Source organism: Anser anser, assembly GCF_964211835.1.
Source record: "Anser anser genome assembly, chromosome: 16".
In the NCBI taxonomy this organism is placed as follows: Eukaryota; Metazoa; Chordata; class Aves; order Anseriformes; family Anatidae; genus Anser; species Anser anser.
The window spans coordinates 10475112-10490784 of NC_139737.1; the positions used below are offsets into that span (position 1 = coordinate 10475112).

At 58.3% G+C, this 15673-nt stretch overlaps 2 protein-coding genes across 3 annotated transcripts; both read left to right on the top strand.

Moving 5' to 3' along the window:
- Window positions 1-5423: 5423 nt before the first annotated feature.
- On the top strand, window positions 5424-10445 carry CCN5 (cellular communication network factor 5). Of its 2 annotated transcripts, XM_083801188.1 has the most exons (6): window positions 5424-5621; window positions 7588-7795; window positions 8321-8346; window positions 8449-8572; window positions 8734-8927; window positions 9466-10445. In XM_083801188.1, the coding sequence occupies exons 1-6, from the start codon at window positions 5562-5564 to the stop codon at window positions 9472-9474; spliced, it is 621 nt and encodes a 206-aa protein (XP_083657314.1). In that variant the 5' UTR covers window positions 5424-5561; the 3' UTR covers window positions 9475-10445. The 2 variants fall into 2 exon arrangements, with proteins under 2 accessions (XP_083657314.1, XP_083657313.1); XM_083801187.1 differs by having other exon boundaries at window positions 5436-5621; window positions 8321-8572.
- A 139-nt stretch (window positions 10446-10584) lies between these two features.
- LOC310882431 (P2Y purinoceptor 1-like) lies at window positions 10585-14879 on the top strand. Its single transcript, XM_083801186.1, has one exon. The coding sequence runs from the start codon at window positions 12473-12475 to the stop codon at window positions 13508-13510; it is 1038 nt and encodes a 345-aa protein (XP_083657312.1). The 5' UTR covers window positions 10585-12472; the 3' UTR covers window positions 13511-14879.
- The last annotated feature ends 794 nt before the right edge of the window (window positions 14880-15673 follow it).

The window sequence follows — 15673 nt, forward strand, 5'->3', positions numbered from 1 at the left end:
GGCAGGGAGGAGCTGATCTGCTCGGCAGAGCCAGAACCAGCCCAGTTAAACAAGCAAAAAAGGCAACCCATGGGGAAGGGGTCCAGCTCAGAAGCAGATGCTAATCCAGAACCTGACACATCCCCCGGAGTCACAGGGGGGCTGCTTTTCTTTTCTGTGATCACCACAAAGTGCCCCAGGCAGAAGAGCAAAACCTTCCAGAGCAGCCTCCCCTCACCACCGAGACGGAGGGAACCCGCAGGGACCTATTTCCACGGCACAGCGCGGAGTTTTGTTGGACAGAGGGCAGGGCTAGCGTGGTGAGAGCCAGCAAAGACCCGTTAAATAAGAAATGGGGAGTTTGCTAAGCCAGCATCTCGTGGGAGTAACATCAGGGCAAGGCAGGTGGGGGCCGTGCCTTGCAGCCTCACCCTGCTGGCTGAAGGTGGAGATGTCACCAAAGAAGATAGAGATGTCACCCCAGGAGATGGAGAGGACACCCCAGAAGATGGGGATGTCACCCCAGAAGGTGAAAAGGGCACCCCAGGAGATGGAGATGCTGCCCCAGAAGGTGGAGATGCCAGCATGCAGCAGCAGCTCGGATCCGCAGAGCAGCGTGGGCTGGTGAAATGCTCCATCTCCCTGCTCCTCCTGCTCTGGCAGTCCCAGGGGAGCTCCCAGCCCAGGAGCTCTGCTGATCTTCATCTCCCATCGCTGCCTCCCTGCGTCGTGGTGCCCGGGGACGCTTCCTGGAGGAGAAGAAAAGCAGGAGACCTCCGCAGGGGGGTGCCCGGTCTCCCAGGGGATCAGCAAGACAAGAAGGACCCTGTCACCCCCCTTTCCTCACCACATCAAAGAAAGCACCGGTCTGCAGGAGACCTCCGCGCCCTGCGGGGGTGCCAGCCCACCCAACACCCCCACGCCACGGGGGGGGCAGCGTGAGGCAGCCTGGCTGCGAAGGGCCAGCCTGGGCTCTCGCCTTGCGGTCGGGGTGTGAAACCAGCCCAGCCCGGCCGTCTGCTTGCTCGTAATTAGCATCGGGACCTACGTGAGGCAGCCGCCTCTGCTTCTTCGTGGGGGATTCTCGTTAGGGGCCGTGGGTTTGCAATTAGCAAGCCACCCCTCTGCCCCCCCCCGCAGCAGGTCCCCAGCCCGTGGGCAGCCTGACAGCAGGCAGCAGCCCGGAGCCAAACACCTTTTACAAATCACCCTGCATAGCTCGCATTCCCGGCCGGTTTATGAGCGTTTCAGCTCCTCGTATTGATCAGGGCTGGAGCCGGAGTAATTACGTTCATCAGAAATAATTTCCCCTGATTTTGAGTCATATTTGAGCCGGTGCCCACCTCCTCCGCTCACCCCTCGACGCAGGCGGCGCTCCGCTCGCTGGTACATACTTTCCGGGCGACATCGTTGCTTTTATAACCGTAGTGAGACCCAGAGGCTTGTTTTTCTCGACTGGATCCCACACACACACTAAAGGTTTCAGTCGTGCCTTTATTGCCTTGGCTGGGGATGCAGAGAAGAGGAGCTGTTTTGTGGGACGTGCATGTTTGGGAGATGGCTCCGGCGTCAGGAAGGGGCGTGGGGGAGAGCTGGGGGCCTGGGACCCCTCCACACACGCAGGCAGTGCTGGTCTCAGACTTTATAGTCTGGTGGGATGCTTGTTTAGGAGATGGAGAGCCAGCCGAGTGCTGGCTTCATTCCCTTGGGTGCAGGGAGGAGGCAGGGCTCGCCCCAAAGCCGCCGGTGTGAGCCCCGAGGAGCGGCAGCATCTCCCCTCACCAACAAGTTTTTGATGGTGACAATTTGGGCTGGTGGTGAACAAAGCAGGGGGGCCTGGCAGGTGGACGGGCAGCTCTCCTGTCCTCCTCGCAGTGCCCATGGTGAGCCCTGTCAAGGTGCCCAGTGCCGAAGCTGAAAGCCCTTCTGTGCGCTCCTCCACCCGCCGTGGGTGCTGAGACGTGCCCGTTGCACGGGGTGCTCAGGCAGGTCCCTGCAGCCTCCTGGCACCTCCTCCTCCTCAGCCTGGGTGCAAGGTTCCTCTAGGTTCATGCTCAGCGTCTGCTGGGCCCTCAGCCCCTGCAGCCCGGTGCTGCGGGACGTGGGGAAGGGGTGGGTGCAGCGGGGCCGAGCGCCAGGCCAGCTTCTGGAGAAGGAAACGGCCACAAAATCACAGCCACACCTCGCGCACCGCGCATCATCCTGCAGGGCCCTCGCGGAGTCCCACAGCCAAGGCCGGGAGGAAGCACGGACGTTGCCCAAGCTCTCCCTCCACCAGGCAGAGCCGGCTGCAATCAGAAGGGGAGTTTGGTGACACCCCAAGGCATCGCTGGCTCTGTGCACGCCTCTGTTCGCAGCACCGTTGGTGCTGCGAGAGGCATGGAAGTTGCCTGAGAACACGCAGCACACCCCACCAAGACAAGAACCGGAGGAAAAACACGGCTTATTTTAGGCCAAAACCACAAGAGAAAACAGAGATAGCCGAAAAGCATGAGCAATTTGATCAGGAAACAAGAGTTAGCCATGCAGCTCCATGGAAAATACCAAGGGTCTGTCAGGAACCATGCAAGGTCAGGGTCTGGGTTTTATATCTTGTCTGAAAGACAAAACTTGTAGCGAGATTTTAAAAGAAGCTTATGCTTGGTGATGCTTCATACCAAAAATAAACTCTCAGGGGACCATAATATTTGATACGTGATGATTTCTGACACTGTTTTCCAAATAATAATGGGAAGACTCATCAGGCTGAGGTTTCCAGGCTTTGTTTTACAAAATTCTTATTCCATGGGTTATCTGAATGTTTAACTTATGGGGACGATTACGAATAGCTCTTGTCTGGGCTTCAGCAGAAAATCTCACAGAAATCTTGCCCGGGGTTTGATATGCCTATTGAGAAAAAGCTTTCTCCTTTCACAACAGTTGATACATGGCTGGGCCGTGGCAGGGATAAGCCCCTCTGTTTGAATTATGAGGTTTTCCCACAGTTTTGGCTAAGGAAGCCATTTCTCAGTTGTGATAGTCCATTTGCTCCCCCAGGCAATCTCTCAGCTCCTTCCTCTTGGCAACCGCAGGGTTTTGGTCACGAGCACAGAGCCCCATTTATCAGCTTCTTTTTAATGCAATCTACTTCAAAGCACCCCAAAACCAAGCCAGGACCAGCCTCCTGTCACCTGCTCCCGTCCAGCAGACCCTTTTGGGGTGGCAGAGGGCTGTGCTCGCCCCCGGCCCCGCGGCTGGCAGCCCGCAGGGGTTGGCCGGTCCCAGCCGAAGCCGAGGTTTCTGCTGCCGTTGCCTGACCATCAGGAACTGGACGGCAGCCCTGAATTCTTTTCTCACAAGTCACTTGGCCGGTCACCAGATGGTAAATACTTTCAGTCTCTCCTAGCCCGGGCTCGGGGTAGAAGCAGTGACCTCAAGGTAAAGGATTGCCGGGCCCGTCCCTCGCCCCTCGCCATGGCCGGTTGTCCACCCCAGTAAAGGTGCAAGAGCAAGGGGGAATGAAGCTGGCTGGATGGGATGGAAATGGCCATAACGAGCCCTCGGCTCTGCTGCCTGAAGCTGGAGCAGTTCGTTCTGGGTAGGAAACAACTTTACCATCCTGCCAAAAACATAGGTATTTCCAAGGTTCCCAAAGCCAGGGTGTTTCCAGAAGTCTCACGAAAAAGAGCCAGCAGCTATCCCAAAGGGCTCAGCAGCCAGGGGAGACCTGGGATGTGTCCTCTTCATCTCGGGGCTCCTGGCTCTCCTGAGTGTGGCATCTGCCCAGGTTCCCCAGCAGTGCTACCCTCCCTCCTGCAGCCACCCTGCTGCGGGGGTTGAGCCTCGGCTGCCCAGGAGCAAGAACGTCCTCTCCTCCAAGGTGCAGGGCTGCTCTTGCCCCTACCTGTGACAATTTCCCTATTCATACAAAGAGGAATAGACCCAGAAAGCAGCAGGACAGCCTTGGTGCCCAGCAGAGACTGACGTCCAGCCCTGCACCAACTTCAGCCAGCCCCGGGGATGCTCAGCACCCGGCGCAGAGCAAAGATGGGGAGAGCCCGAAGCAAAAAGAAGCTACAGCTTATTGCAGATGGGTGCAATGCCAGATGAGCGGGGTGCACACTCACAGAGCTGTTCACGATGGCATGTTAAATGTCACAGCCATGAAAAAAAACACAGCTGTCTAAAATGTAAATTCGCTGGGTTAGTTCCTTCATTCCTATAGAAACGGCAGAGCTTGCCAGCGGCTAACTCAAAGGAGATGTACTCAGATCCCTGTATCAACTATTTTCTTGCACAACTGACCACAAAAAAAAGAAAAAAAAAAAAAAGCTGACAATAATACCATGGAAACTGTGGAGCACAACATGTGGAATTAATTAGTAGCTATGAAATCACACACATGGTACAGGACACATATGGGGTACATGCTCCAGAGGGGAAGGGTTGTAAGTGAGTATTTAGAAAGTGAGCTGCTAACGTGCTGCTTCACAAACCAGAACCTGTGCGAGGGCTCCTGCGCTGCCCCTCGCTGCCCACAGCCTTGTGCAGTGACCTGGGGACACGGGGACACCGTGAGCCTGGGGACACGGGGACACCGTGAGCACGGGGCCACGCTCGGGGCAGGCAGAGCCCCGTGGGTACAAGACGTGGCTTTCCTTCCCTTATCAGCACGAGATCCTGGTTTCTAACTGGAAAATGAAGTCATGCCCGTTAATCTGGATGTGCCAATAAACAAGCCCGGGACAATGAATTAAATTCCCTGTCCCCCGCAGCGAGGCTGCATCAGGGCTCTGGCTCCTCTCGAGCCACTGCTGGTAGAGGCACTGCGGCTGCACCGCTCCCGGACACAGGGGACCGAACAGCAGCACGGGCTGCCACGGCCTCGTTAACAACCCGAGAGCAGCTAGCAGGGCAGAGCCGGAGCAGAGAATCCTGGCGGTGACCGCAGAGCTGGCCCCGCACCCTTCCATCCCTGCCCTCCCCGTGCTCGCGTGCGGCAGCTCCGTGCCCGCGGGGCTGAGCTCGGGGACAGCAGTGCTTGGGGCTGGGGACCCGTCACCCGCTTCGAAGTCCTCGTGGACTCGGTCGCAGCTTTTTCAGGAGCAGAATTTGGGTTTACAAGGCTTGAAATCAGCAGTGCCAGAGTTGGATGTCCCAGACTGGATTTTGGGTGGACAGCTACCCCAGATCATTCACAGCCCTGGAGAATGGTGCCGGCTCTGTTTGGCAGCCCACACTCAGCAGGCAGAGGCTTTGCCCATCCCCGTGGGCACCCCGGCCCCCTCTGCCATGCCCACGTCCCTGGGGACAGCGTCCCTTCCGTTCGCTTGCTCTCCTGGCAGGCAGCACGCTCTCACCTTGAGGGGAGTGGAAATGTCAGCTGGAATGTGGGCTGGAAAAAAAAAAAAAAAAAAAGAAAAGAAGCAAATCTTGAGGCTCGTCCAAACCTACTCCTGTTTATATTGGAGCCTGGGAGTGACATCAGAGCAGGGAGAGTATAAACACCAGCGGGACCCACTCGGGGCTTTAAAGCCTGCGAACACGCTGCTGCCTCTGGCCGCCCGGGGGGCGATGCGCTGAAGTGCCACGGGGCGAGCAGCATGAGGCTCCGGCTGGAGAAGCAGCTCCTCTTCCTCTCCCTGCTCTGCATCCTCTCCAAGGTAAGGGAGACGGGGTGCCGGGTGGCTTTAGCCTCGCTCGGGGAAGCACCCGGCTCTCCCAAAAGGAGGCTCAGGCTCCGGTGCTGGCTCGAGCCCTAGCTCCCGCTGTCAGGCAGGCTGCGTTGCTGCAGTCTCGCAGAGGCAGAGCTGTGCTTGGGAGAGTTCAAATTAACCAGCAGGGTCTTAATGCTCGTGGGCCAAACGCCGCCGTGGTGCAGGCAGGAATGGCAGCAACGTGCTGGGCTTGCTCGCCCCGTCCCTGCAGCCCTCCTTTCCCTGCGGCTTCGTGCCGGCTCCCGCAGGCTCCTCGCTCCGTGCTGGCCGGGCAGCGAGCACCAGCCCCAGGGGTACCCAGCTCTCTGCCTGCCCTGGGATGCTCACACGGAGCTGATGGATACCTCCGACAGGATTTGGGTTGTTCTATGATTTGTTTTTTCCTTCTCGTTTCTGCATGGCATCGCTCCCTGTGCAGAGCTTTGAAAGGCAGGGGGAGAGCGCAGCTCCAAATTCTTCTCATCGCTGCTTGAATCCCAAGTCAGACGTTGTGCAGGCAGGGACATCACAGCAGCTCCTTGCCCATTTGACTGCTTTCCCAGGCACTTAAAATCTCTAATAGGAGCCACATTGTCATCTAACGACAAGTTAATTACAGGGAGCAAGGGGAAATGGATTAATGGAGTTGGCTTGGCTAATCTCTCTAAAACATTGTTCTGTAATAGAAACCTGAAAGATGAAAAATGCTCTTGGCTCCTTGCTAAGCTGTGACTGAGGAATGGCTCCTACCCCGGGAGCACTCGGTGAATTTCTGGAGCATCACCAGCAGCCTCTTGTCCCCAGCCCAAACCTTGCCATCACACCACAGCTGGTCCTTCGGTCCCTGCCTGGGTCTCGCTGGCTTCCGCTGCTCATTGATAAAACTGGAACAGGGCAGGGATTGCCCAGCCCGTTTTGGACATATTTTATCTCTAGTTCCTGGCACAGACATTTCTACAGGCCAATAAAAAACCATCTGGTGAGCTGAACTGCTGCAAGCAGGTGAGCAGACAGCACACCTGTACCCATCCCTAGCTGGTCATGCCAGGCTTGATGCTGGAGGGAGAAATTCTAAAAAAAGAGAGGAAGATGGTTTCTAAAACCCACGTGCTCCAGCTGAATCCATCATCTCCTGGCAGGCTCAGCAGACACCCGTGTCTGGATCAGCACAGGGCTGGTTTGGGTTGCACGTTGGCTGAGCTGCTGCCAAATCGCAGGTGCTGGAGGCGCCGCGGGCAGAGTGCTGCAGGAGGGGAGCGCAGGGCTCACGTGCAGGCATGGCTCACATACACACCGGCATTGTCCAGGCCAGGATTGGAAAGAATTCACTTCCAAACTGCAAATTCCAAATCATTTGGCTTCAGGCCCAACATACAACAGCCCCAGCAGCCGTCCCTGTCAGACACAAGACGAGCGCTGCCTGCAAAAGCTGTTTGTGCCAGGGTAACGGTGTGTGCAGCACGAGCCGCGGGCATGAATGCCTACCTGCCTGGGTCAGCCCCTGCAGGCACGGCCCTGGAAAACAGCCAGCAGGGCAGACAAACAACCGTGGCGCACAGACCTGCCAAAGTCATTACTCCACGTAGCTGGGAGGAGAAATTTGGCTCCCGGTCCCTGAAAGCCCCTGTCTGCATGCTCCTCACCCGGTGAGCCGGGCAGAGGAGGCTGGTGGACCAGAAAGGACAGCAGTGAGCTTCACTTGGCTTCTGTTCCCCCACTGCAAATACGTTGCCCCATGTCTTGGCCCATCACGCCCTACGAGGCCGGTACCATTCCGGGCTGCTTTGCCATATTCCCATGGATGTGCAGAACCTCCCTCCACCAAAACTCTGCCCCCACCCCACCGCGGCCGACTTTCAGAGAGGGTTTCCTGGCCGTCCCAGTGAAATAGCAGCCGTCAGCCAGGCAGCCAGTGATGGTTTTGTCCCCGCAGGTGTGTGCCCAGCTGTGCCGCCGGCCATGCTACTGCCCCTGGGTGCCGCCCCGCTGCCCCCGCGGGTCCCCCCTGGTCCTGGACGGCTGCGGCTGCTGCAAGGTGTGCGCCCGGCGCCTGGGAGAGCCCTGCGACTTCCTCCACGTCTGCGACCGCAGCCAGGGCCTCGTCTGCGACTACAGCACGGGGACCGGAGCCACCTGCAACTGTGAGCACCGCAGCGCCCGCGCCCCCCCGGGCTCCAGGCACCGTGCCCAGGGACCTGGACACGGCTCCATTGAGGATGATGCACGCAGCCGGCCTCGGGGCTGTGCTGCTGCCCCAGCTCTCACAGTGGTTTCTAGCTGGGTTTTCGGGGTGATTTGAGCCAGGGTGGGCCCAGGGATGCTGCAGCACTAGTCGCCCTGCTGGGGCTGGACGTTGATGTGCTGCAGAGAAATTGCAAAGAAATTTTTTCAAGTCTGAAAACCCTGAGAGACGTAGGCAGAGCCAGAGGGCAGGGAGTTCCTCACCAACTGGTGAGCTGCTGCTCTGAAAAAACGTGAGCTCAGCAGAGAGGGCAGGGAAGGGGAAGTGGAGTGTTGCACATACTGCTGCAGGTGAACAGCAGCAAACCTGCGCCCACCCTGCAACTCTGCCCCTTGTGCCCCCCACCACCCCCCTCAGGAACCCCTCCGCCATCCCCACCTCACCGTCACCTTGTCCCTGACGGGCTCCGGGGCTGTCGTTGCAGTTGAAGACGTGGAGGAAGGCTGCGAGGTGAACGGCCGGGTCTATCGGGACGGGGAGGTTTTCCAGCCCAGCTGCAAGCTGCAGTGCCGCTGCCTGGACGGGGGCTTCACCTGCGTCCCGCTCTGCCAGGAGGACGTGCGCCTGCCCACCCCGGACTGCCCCCACCCACGGCGCGTGGACGTCCCGGGCAAGTGCTGCCCCGAGTGGGTCTGCGAGGCCGGAGACCGGCACCTGCTCCAGGATGCCGGGGCAGGTAAGAAGAGGACGTGGTGGTGAGGGTTTGGTGAGAACCAACAGGAGGCACCTCGCTGCACATCTCCCCGCCATGCAGGGTTACGCCGCAGCACCCATCCTGGGCATGCTGCGTGGTGCTGGGCTCCAACCTCTCTTTCTCCATCCTCTGTCTCCATCCAGCCCCCGCGGCAGCGTCCCCGGCGGTGCCGTACCCGTGCCGGCCGTGGGGCACGGAGTGGAGCGCCTGCTCGGCCACCTGCGGCGTGGGCATCTCCACCCGCGTCTCCAACCAGAACCGCTCCTGCCGCCTGGAGACGCAGAGGAGGCTCTGCATGGCCAGACCCTGCCCGGCCCTGCCAGCGGCACCCCCTGCGGTAAGCAAGGGCCTTGGTGCAGCCGAGACCTCTGGGCAACAGCTCTGACCGGGAATGGGGGTGTTCCAGCCAGCACGAGCCATGGGACCCCCGAGTACCCGTGCACACCCCATTGCCCCTCCCTGGCCACGAGCCAAATTTACTCCAGGGCAAGACAAACCACCCGCTGGTGGCGGGTGCACTCGGGAGACATACGCCAGCTATCCGGCAGCAGGAGCAGCCCTGAATTTGGGGGCTCTGGATGTCTGAATCTGAGAGCACTGTGGGTCCCGTGTGGCTCTGCACCCTGCAGCCGGGCTGGACCTGTCCCTGCCGCAGAGGCTGTGCCTGCAGCTCCTGCCTGGCTGCCTGGGTACACCGAGGCTGGGCTCTTCCATCCCTTTAATTAGCCTGGCACGACCCTATTGTAAACAGAGTGCACAACTGCCTTGATCAAACACAGCCAGCACTTTCCTGCTCCATGTGCCCCTGCTGCTCCCCAGACGTGGGGGCCACGTCACCACCCCCACCACCCCATCACTCTGCTCTGCCTTTCCAGAGGGGATGAGGAGGGCACTTGTGGCCGTGCCCACCCTGGTTGCAGCCCGGAGCCAACGCCTCGTCCCGGCAAAGAGTCTGGCACAAGCCCATGGCACTGTGGTTTCGGCGGAGATGGAGGACACGTCCCTGGGGAAACCGAGGAAGAACCGACGGACCTAGCCTACAAAGGAGGGTGGAGATAGGGAACAGGATCCCCACGTCACCCACGTGCACCCTGTTGCCCCGGGCTGGGTTACTGGGCAGCATCCCCCAGTTTCTTAGGCTGCACGAAACGGGGAAACCCCGTCCCAAGCATGAACCCACCTGAGAAGCGGGGACTTGGTCCTTTCCCGGATCGGTGGGGCTCTGGAGAGGGCCGGGTGGTGCTGCTCCTCTGCTGAGCACCATGCGCACTGCTCTGCGGAGGCTGGCAGAGGGAGACCCCCAGCGGGACCCCTGGTGCCAGGGCTCAGCAATGCACCCACCCGTCCCATTGCATCCCATTGCCAAGCAGCCGCCGCACGCCTGGGTGTTGGCAGAGGCGTCCCCGCGGCAGCTCGCGTTCACCTTCCCCGCATCCCTCCAGGATAAACAGGACCCTTCCTGCCCTGCCTGGCCTCCTCCTCCCCAAAGCCCCGGTGGTTTGGCAGGGCTTCGGCGAGCGAGGAGCTCAGACAGAGGAGGCACCGCTCCGCGGCACCGGACACACCACCTAGCACCCAGGCACGTACCCTGAAAGCTAAGGGCCAAAGCAAATGGCAGGAGAAGGGAAAACAAATTGGGACGATGGACTGGAGAGCTGCTGAGCAGCTCTGCGTTTGTTTTCCCCCAGCAATAAGCCTCTTGAGGGCCATGCAGAAACGAAGCCCAAATGCCCTATAACGGCCTCGCAGAGGCACTGCACATCCCACGGCTGGGCAGCAGTGGTCTAGGCTGCGTGTCCACGCGAGGGAAGCACGATTTGGATATGTATCCACGGAATTAAAGCATTGAAACCTCTGTGGCAGTGTATCAGCCTGGATTAAATGTGCCCCTGGGCCAGCAGCAGGAAAAAGCAGCGAGGCCAAGCAGCCGCTCGCCAGCTCCCCCGGCCCCTGCAGGTGCTGAAAATAAAAGGGATGTCAATGACGCTTTCAGCCGCCTCTTTGAAGAAAAAAAAAATAAAGAAAAAAAAAAAGTCTCACTGCTCACGCAGTAAAATCAAAACATTGTTTACAAAGAGAATTATTTACTGTGATGGGCTGGCGTGCTGCCCGAGTACAGGTGGTTAATTCAGTTTGCTATCGGAACACGGCAAACCTCTGGCAGGCAGCAAACTGCAGAGCGAACCTGGCCCCGGCTGCAGCTTTTCTGGGCTTTCTTTGTTTCTTTTTACCTCTGCAGTGGCTGTGCCACAAAAGCAGTGACATGAGGCTCACGTAGACCTTAAAACCACAATGTTCCTCTGTTGACACAGAGAAGACATGTTCAGCATACTGAAAATCCTGGTTTGAAGCCAGTTCTAGTTCCACGGCGGGACATGGCCACCAAGGTGATTTCCCAGCTCTCAGCCCCCTCTGGATGACAACAAAACCCCAAAAGGTCACTTTTTAAGTGGCAACCTGCAATTCTTATCTCACACGGCAATGACTCAACACACCTCTTGGATTTTTTTTTTCTGGCAGCAAAATGTCACTTCTCCCTGATTCACTCAGCAGAAAACATCTAAACAATGAATTAACGACTCCAAATAAATCAGAGCTATTTTTCCCCAAGAATAGAGGGAAATCGACTCTTGAGATTCGATTGTGAGGCTCACAACGCCTGCCGTTCCCCCTGAAGCCCTGCTGCCCTGGAAACGTGCCTTTGTGGGGTTTGTGCTCATCGCAGCCCCCGACACCGTGAGTTCTGGGCTTTGCCTGCCCTTCGGGGTGTGGATTAAACTCTCCGCAACCATAGATAATTGTGGTCACCCCTAAAACTCAACCCCAAGCCCAAGGAGAACCCAGCTCCCCTCGCACACCGCTGCTACATCCGTGCACCAGGGCGTGTGATCTGGCAGCCACGCTGCTGAGCCGGCGGTGAGCAATACAGCGCAGGTCATTTCCTAGCAAGCACATGTAGCCTCCGAAAGAGAAACTGTGGGCTACCACATGAGTAAACACCACGCAGAACCGTTTTTTTTTTTTTTTTTCCATTCAGCCCTGTGAATGATGATTTTTAAACACATGGAGATGGCTGAGAAAGGGCTGGTGAGCCCCCTTGGTAAAACTAAGCACTTTTATATACCTCCCTGGGCACAAGGGTGCAGTGCTCAGCAACAAAACAAGATTTTTTGCTTATTTTTTTGCTATTGGTGCACCTCTAGTGTGAGCGAAATTCTGGACGGAGTGGCATGCCAGGAGCACGGTCCCACAAATACCCCACCCCGCTGCAGTCAGAAAAGCCACATCCCCACGGGAACCTCTTTGCAGTTGCACACCCTGGGGCATGCCTGCAGCCCTCAGATTTCACCCCGTAGGCACGCAATAACAAGGTATGGATCAAAACTGCTCAGAGGAAGAGGAATTTTGTCTGTATTTGGGGGAGGGGTGTCAAAGCGGGCAGCAGCAGTAAGCTGTCGCAGGGTGTTGAGGCTGTTTTTGGGGATGGGGTGACCACCCTCACCCCAACAGGACGGGACAGAGCCACAGCAGCGAACTGCCGAGCTCTCCCACCGGGTGCATCGCGGGGCCACCCCAGCGCATGCATCCCTTCCTCCCGCCCCCTCCAGCTCCACCAGAAATAGCCAGGAGCCCTGGCGCCGGGCTCAAAATACCTCCAGCGGGCTGACAACAGGGAGCTGAGCAGAGGACGGCCTCAGCCATCCACCTCCCGGGCTCTCTGCTCCCCGTGCCCCCCGGCCAAAGGGCATCAGAGAGGGGAGGCGAGGGCAGCCACAGCCCCGGGCCGGATCCTGAGGCTGCTGCAAGCACCGCCCCAGGCACCGCCGCTGCCAGCACCGCCCTGCTTCCTCCCCAGCCCCGGGCCAGCTTCTGCAGCACCCGATGGCGGCCCAGGCTCCGGTTTGGGACAACTCCAGCAACGCCTCATGCCCCGTCAACGCCGCCTTCGCCCATCGCTTCTTGCCCGGAGTCTACCTGGTGGTGACCCCCCTGGGGCTGGTGGGGAACGCGCTGGGGCTGTGGCACCTGTGGGCCGCCCCCCGCGGCCCCCTCAGCCTGCTGGTGGGCAACCTGGGCCTGGCCGACCTGCTGTACGTGGGCACGCTGCCCTTCCTCGTCAGCTACTACCTGCGGGGCAGGGCCTGGCCCTTCGGCAGGGCCTGGTGCCGGCTCACGCGGGGCCTCTTCCACCTCAACCTCTACGCCAGCATCGGCTTCCTCACCTGCATCAGCCTCCACCGCTACCTGGGCATCGTGCACCCGCTGCGGGCGCGGGGTAGGTGCCAGGATGTCTTCTCCTCCGTGTGGCTCAGCGCCGCGGTCTGGGGGTGGGTGGTGGTGCAGGTGGCCCCCGACCTCGCCTTCAGCAAGATGGGCCCCAATGAGACGCAGTGCCACGACACCACGGAGCGGGACAGCCTGGACAGTTACTTGGCGTACACCGCAGCCATCACCGTCACTGGGTTCGTCGTGCCCTTCCTCATCATCGTCGGCTGCTACTGCCACGTGGTGGTGGCGCTCTGCAGGAACGACACCATGGACCCCAGCCTCAGGAGAAGAAGCATCAGACTGGTGGTTCTCGTGATGGTCCTCTTCTCTGTCTGCTTCCTCCCCTACCACATCTTCAGGAACCTCAACTTGCTGTCCCGGCGCTGGCAACAGCAAGGGTCCTGCACGCAGGCTTCAAGGGACATCTACATCTCCTACCAGGTGACCAGGGGCCTGGCCAGCTTCAACAGTGCCCTCAACCCCCTGCTCTACATAATGACCAGCAAGGACTGCATGTCACGTATGAGGACCATCTGCCGAAGGGCCAAGCAGTCCCTGGGATCCGTCTTCACAAGCGAAACCTCTCGCCAAGCATTTGAGACGAGGACAAGCAACATCTCTGGTGAGCAGGAGGCTTCTGATGAGCTCTGAGGCACCCAGCACGACTCCTTCCCCAAAAGATGTGCTGCATCTGCTTGTGCTTGGCTCCTTCTTGGTATCAGCCCCTTGTCCCCACCGCGATGTCTGCTTTGTGAAGAGACGGTGACCTTGGCACCACCAGCTCCATCCTGGTGCCAGGGATGGACAGGACCATGGGCATCAGACACCAAAGCAAGGTCAGGTTTTAGAGCAAAGCTACCAAACCCAATAGCTTTGCCTACAATATGCCAGGAGATGGAACAAAATAGATGCTGCCTTTACCCCATTCCTGAAATATTTCTCAGCCCTGCCTCCAATGCAGCAGTCCGAGGGGGGTTAACAGCCCTTGGCTACTCTTCAGGCTTCTCGATGAGCAAGGGACGGGGACGAGCGATGCTTGGCCCTGCAGCACCTTCAAGCTGCCAGACTTTTGGGGGGGACGTGGGCTGGAGATGGGCTCCTTCCCTCACCCAAGGAGGGGGCAGTGGTAATTGACTACCGGCATTGCAGGGCTGCTGAGAGGGGAAGTGCTTTGGAAAAGGAAATATTCATAAAAATAACTCAGTTTAAATGTATGACTAAACCTTGCCAGCTGCTGGGCTAGTTGTTCTGGGTGATTGAGCTGCTTCAGGATCTGTTATCCTCTGCTGCCCACCTTCTTCACGGACAGAAAAAAAAAAAAAATGTATTTCAGCATTACTCACTCTCTTCTGGAACACCATATAGCAGGCAACAACAAATTGGCATTTAAAAGTTTCCAAAGGTTTTGGTTTTTTCTTCCTTATTGTTCTTTGCAAGGCAAATGACGGCAGCAGCCTGAAGCCGGGGCTCAGCAGGCAGCTCCCCGGAGAGCGCCGAGCCCCGCAGGTGGGCGGCTGCAGCTCGCTCCCCCATCCAGCCCCACGAGGATGTTTAAAATTAGACGTGTCTGTTGCAAATTGGACGTGCAAATGCCAGCTGAAGAGAGGCTCGAAGACTTCTGGAGGTAAGGGTGGCTGGGGAGGGCAGGATGTGCACCAGTGCCTGTGGTGGCCGTGGGGAGGAACAGAGACTCCTGAGCAGTTTTCCCTTCTGCTCTCTGTGTTCCCCACCATGAACAGCTGAAATATTTCAGTCCTTGTGAGAAGGAGACTGCACGCCTTCAGTGCTGCAAGGTGTTTTGCAGCAGCAGCTTTCGCACCCCTGCTGAAGGAGGGGGGCTGTGAGTTAGAAGCGCCCCGTGCTGTGACAACACCGGCCCACGGGCGCTGTGCATCGGAGCAAAGTCTTACCGGCCGGCAGCCGCTCACAGCCCCACCTCGCCGCTCCGCACAGGAAACCGTGGCTGGCTTTCAGGCAGAGTTAATACACCTAATGTGCAAATAAACACTTCGTGCTTTCAGTCGTGAGTCGTCTGAGTTCTGTTAGAGCTTTACAGGGACACGGGAGCCAGCTGCGCTGCAGGCAGGAGCCGCGGGGAGCTCCCCAGGGCTCTGCAGAGGGGAGCTGCTGGGAGCACCCAGCGAGGCTGCAGGCAGCTGGCAGAGAGATCACCAGAGCCTACTCTGGGTCTGCCGGGGCCTAGCACAGCTCCAAAACTTTCGTCTCCTGCCTCATCCTCAGGAAACCAAAAGGCAAAGCTTAGTTCTCAGGTGAGCTGATCTTTTGTCTCTGCATCAGGTGTTTGGGGCATTAGGACCAGGGCTGGCCTCTGCTGCTTGCATGCTCCCAGGATCTGTGTTCCTCCAGAGCCCTGAACTCTTTTACTCCTTTCCTGAAAAAAAATAAAATCCCCTCCCACCCAAGTCCCTCCTCCAGTGCCCCCCATGTCACTGTTAAGGATGATTTAAAGATCTGCATCCCAAGACCCAGCTCCGAGCCCCAGGGACTGTTGCAGCCCTTGCACATCTCATTTTTCTGCATCCCACATCTGTCAAACCACCAAAAGCCATTAAGGATCCACATGCCGGGATGATGTCTCTGGGATTTTGTGGTACCTTGTGCTTTGCAGCCCCTCTCAACCCACAGTGAGCACTGCTATCCACGAGCTGCAGAAAACACTCCCCCCAAGCACAGCCGAGCTCCTGCCCTTTATTAGCTGCATGTAATTAAGCACAACCACTGGCATATGAGCCTGGCTCTCGCAGCTGGGTGAGGGGGAGCAAAGCAGCCCCGCTTCCTCCAGCCCTTGTTCCC

What these genes read in the sequence shown, in the direction of transcription:
- CCN5 (XM_083801187.1), top strand. Translation starts at nt 5,562, where the DNA reads ATGAGGCTCCGGCTGGAGAAGCAGCTCCTCTTCCTCTCCCTGCTCTGC. An exon ending in TGCTCTGCATCCTCTCCAAG is followed by an intron (nt 5,622 to 7,587) that starts GTAAGGGAGACG and finishes TTGTCCCCGCAG; the next exon opens with GTGTGTGCCCAGCTGTGCCG. An exon ending in GACCGGAGCCACCTGCAACT is followed by an intron (nt 7,796 to 8,320) that starts GTGAGCACCGCA and finishes CTGTCGTTGCAG; the next exon opens with TTGAAGACGTGGAGGAAGGC.
- LOC310882431 (XM_083801186.1), top strand. Translation starts at nt 12,473, where the DNA reads ATGGCGGCCCAGGCTCCGGTTTGGGACAACTCCAGCAACGCCTCATGC.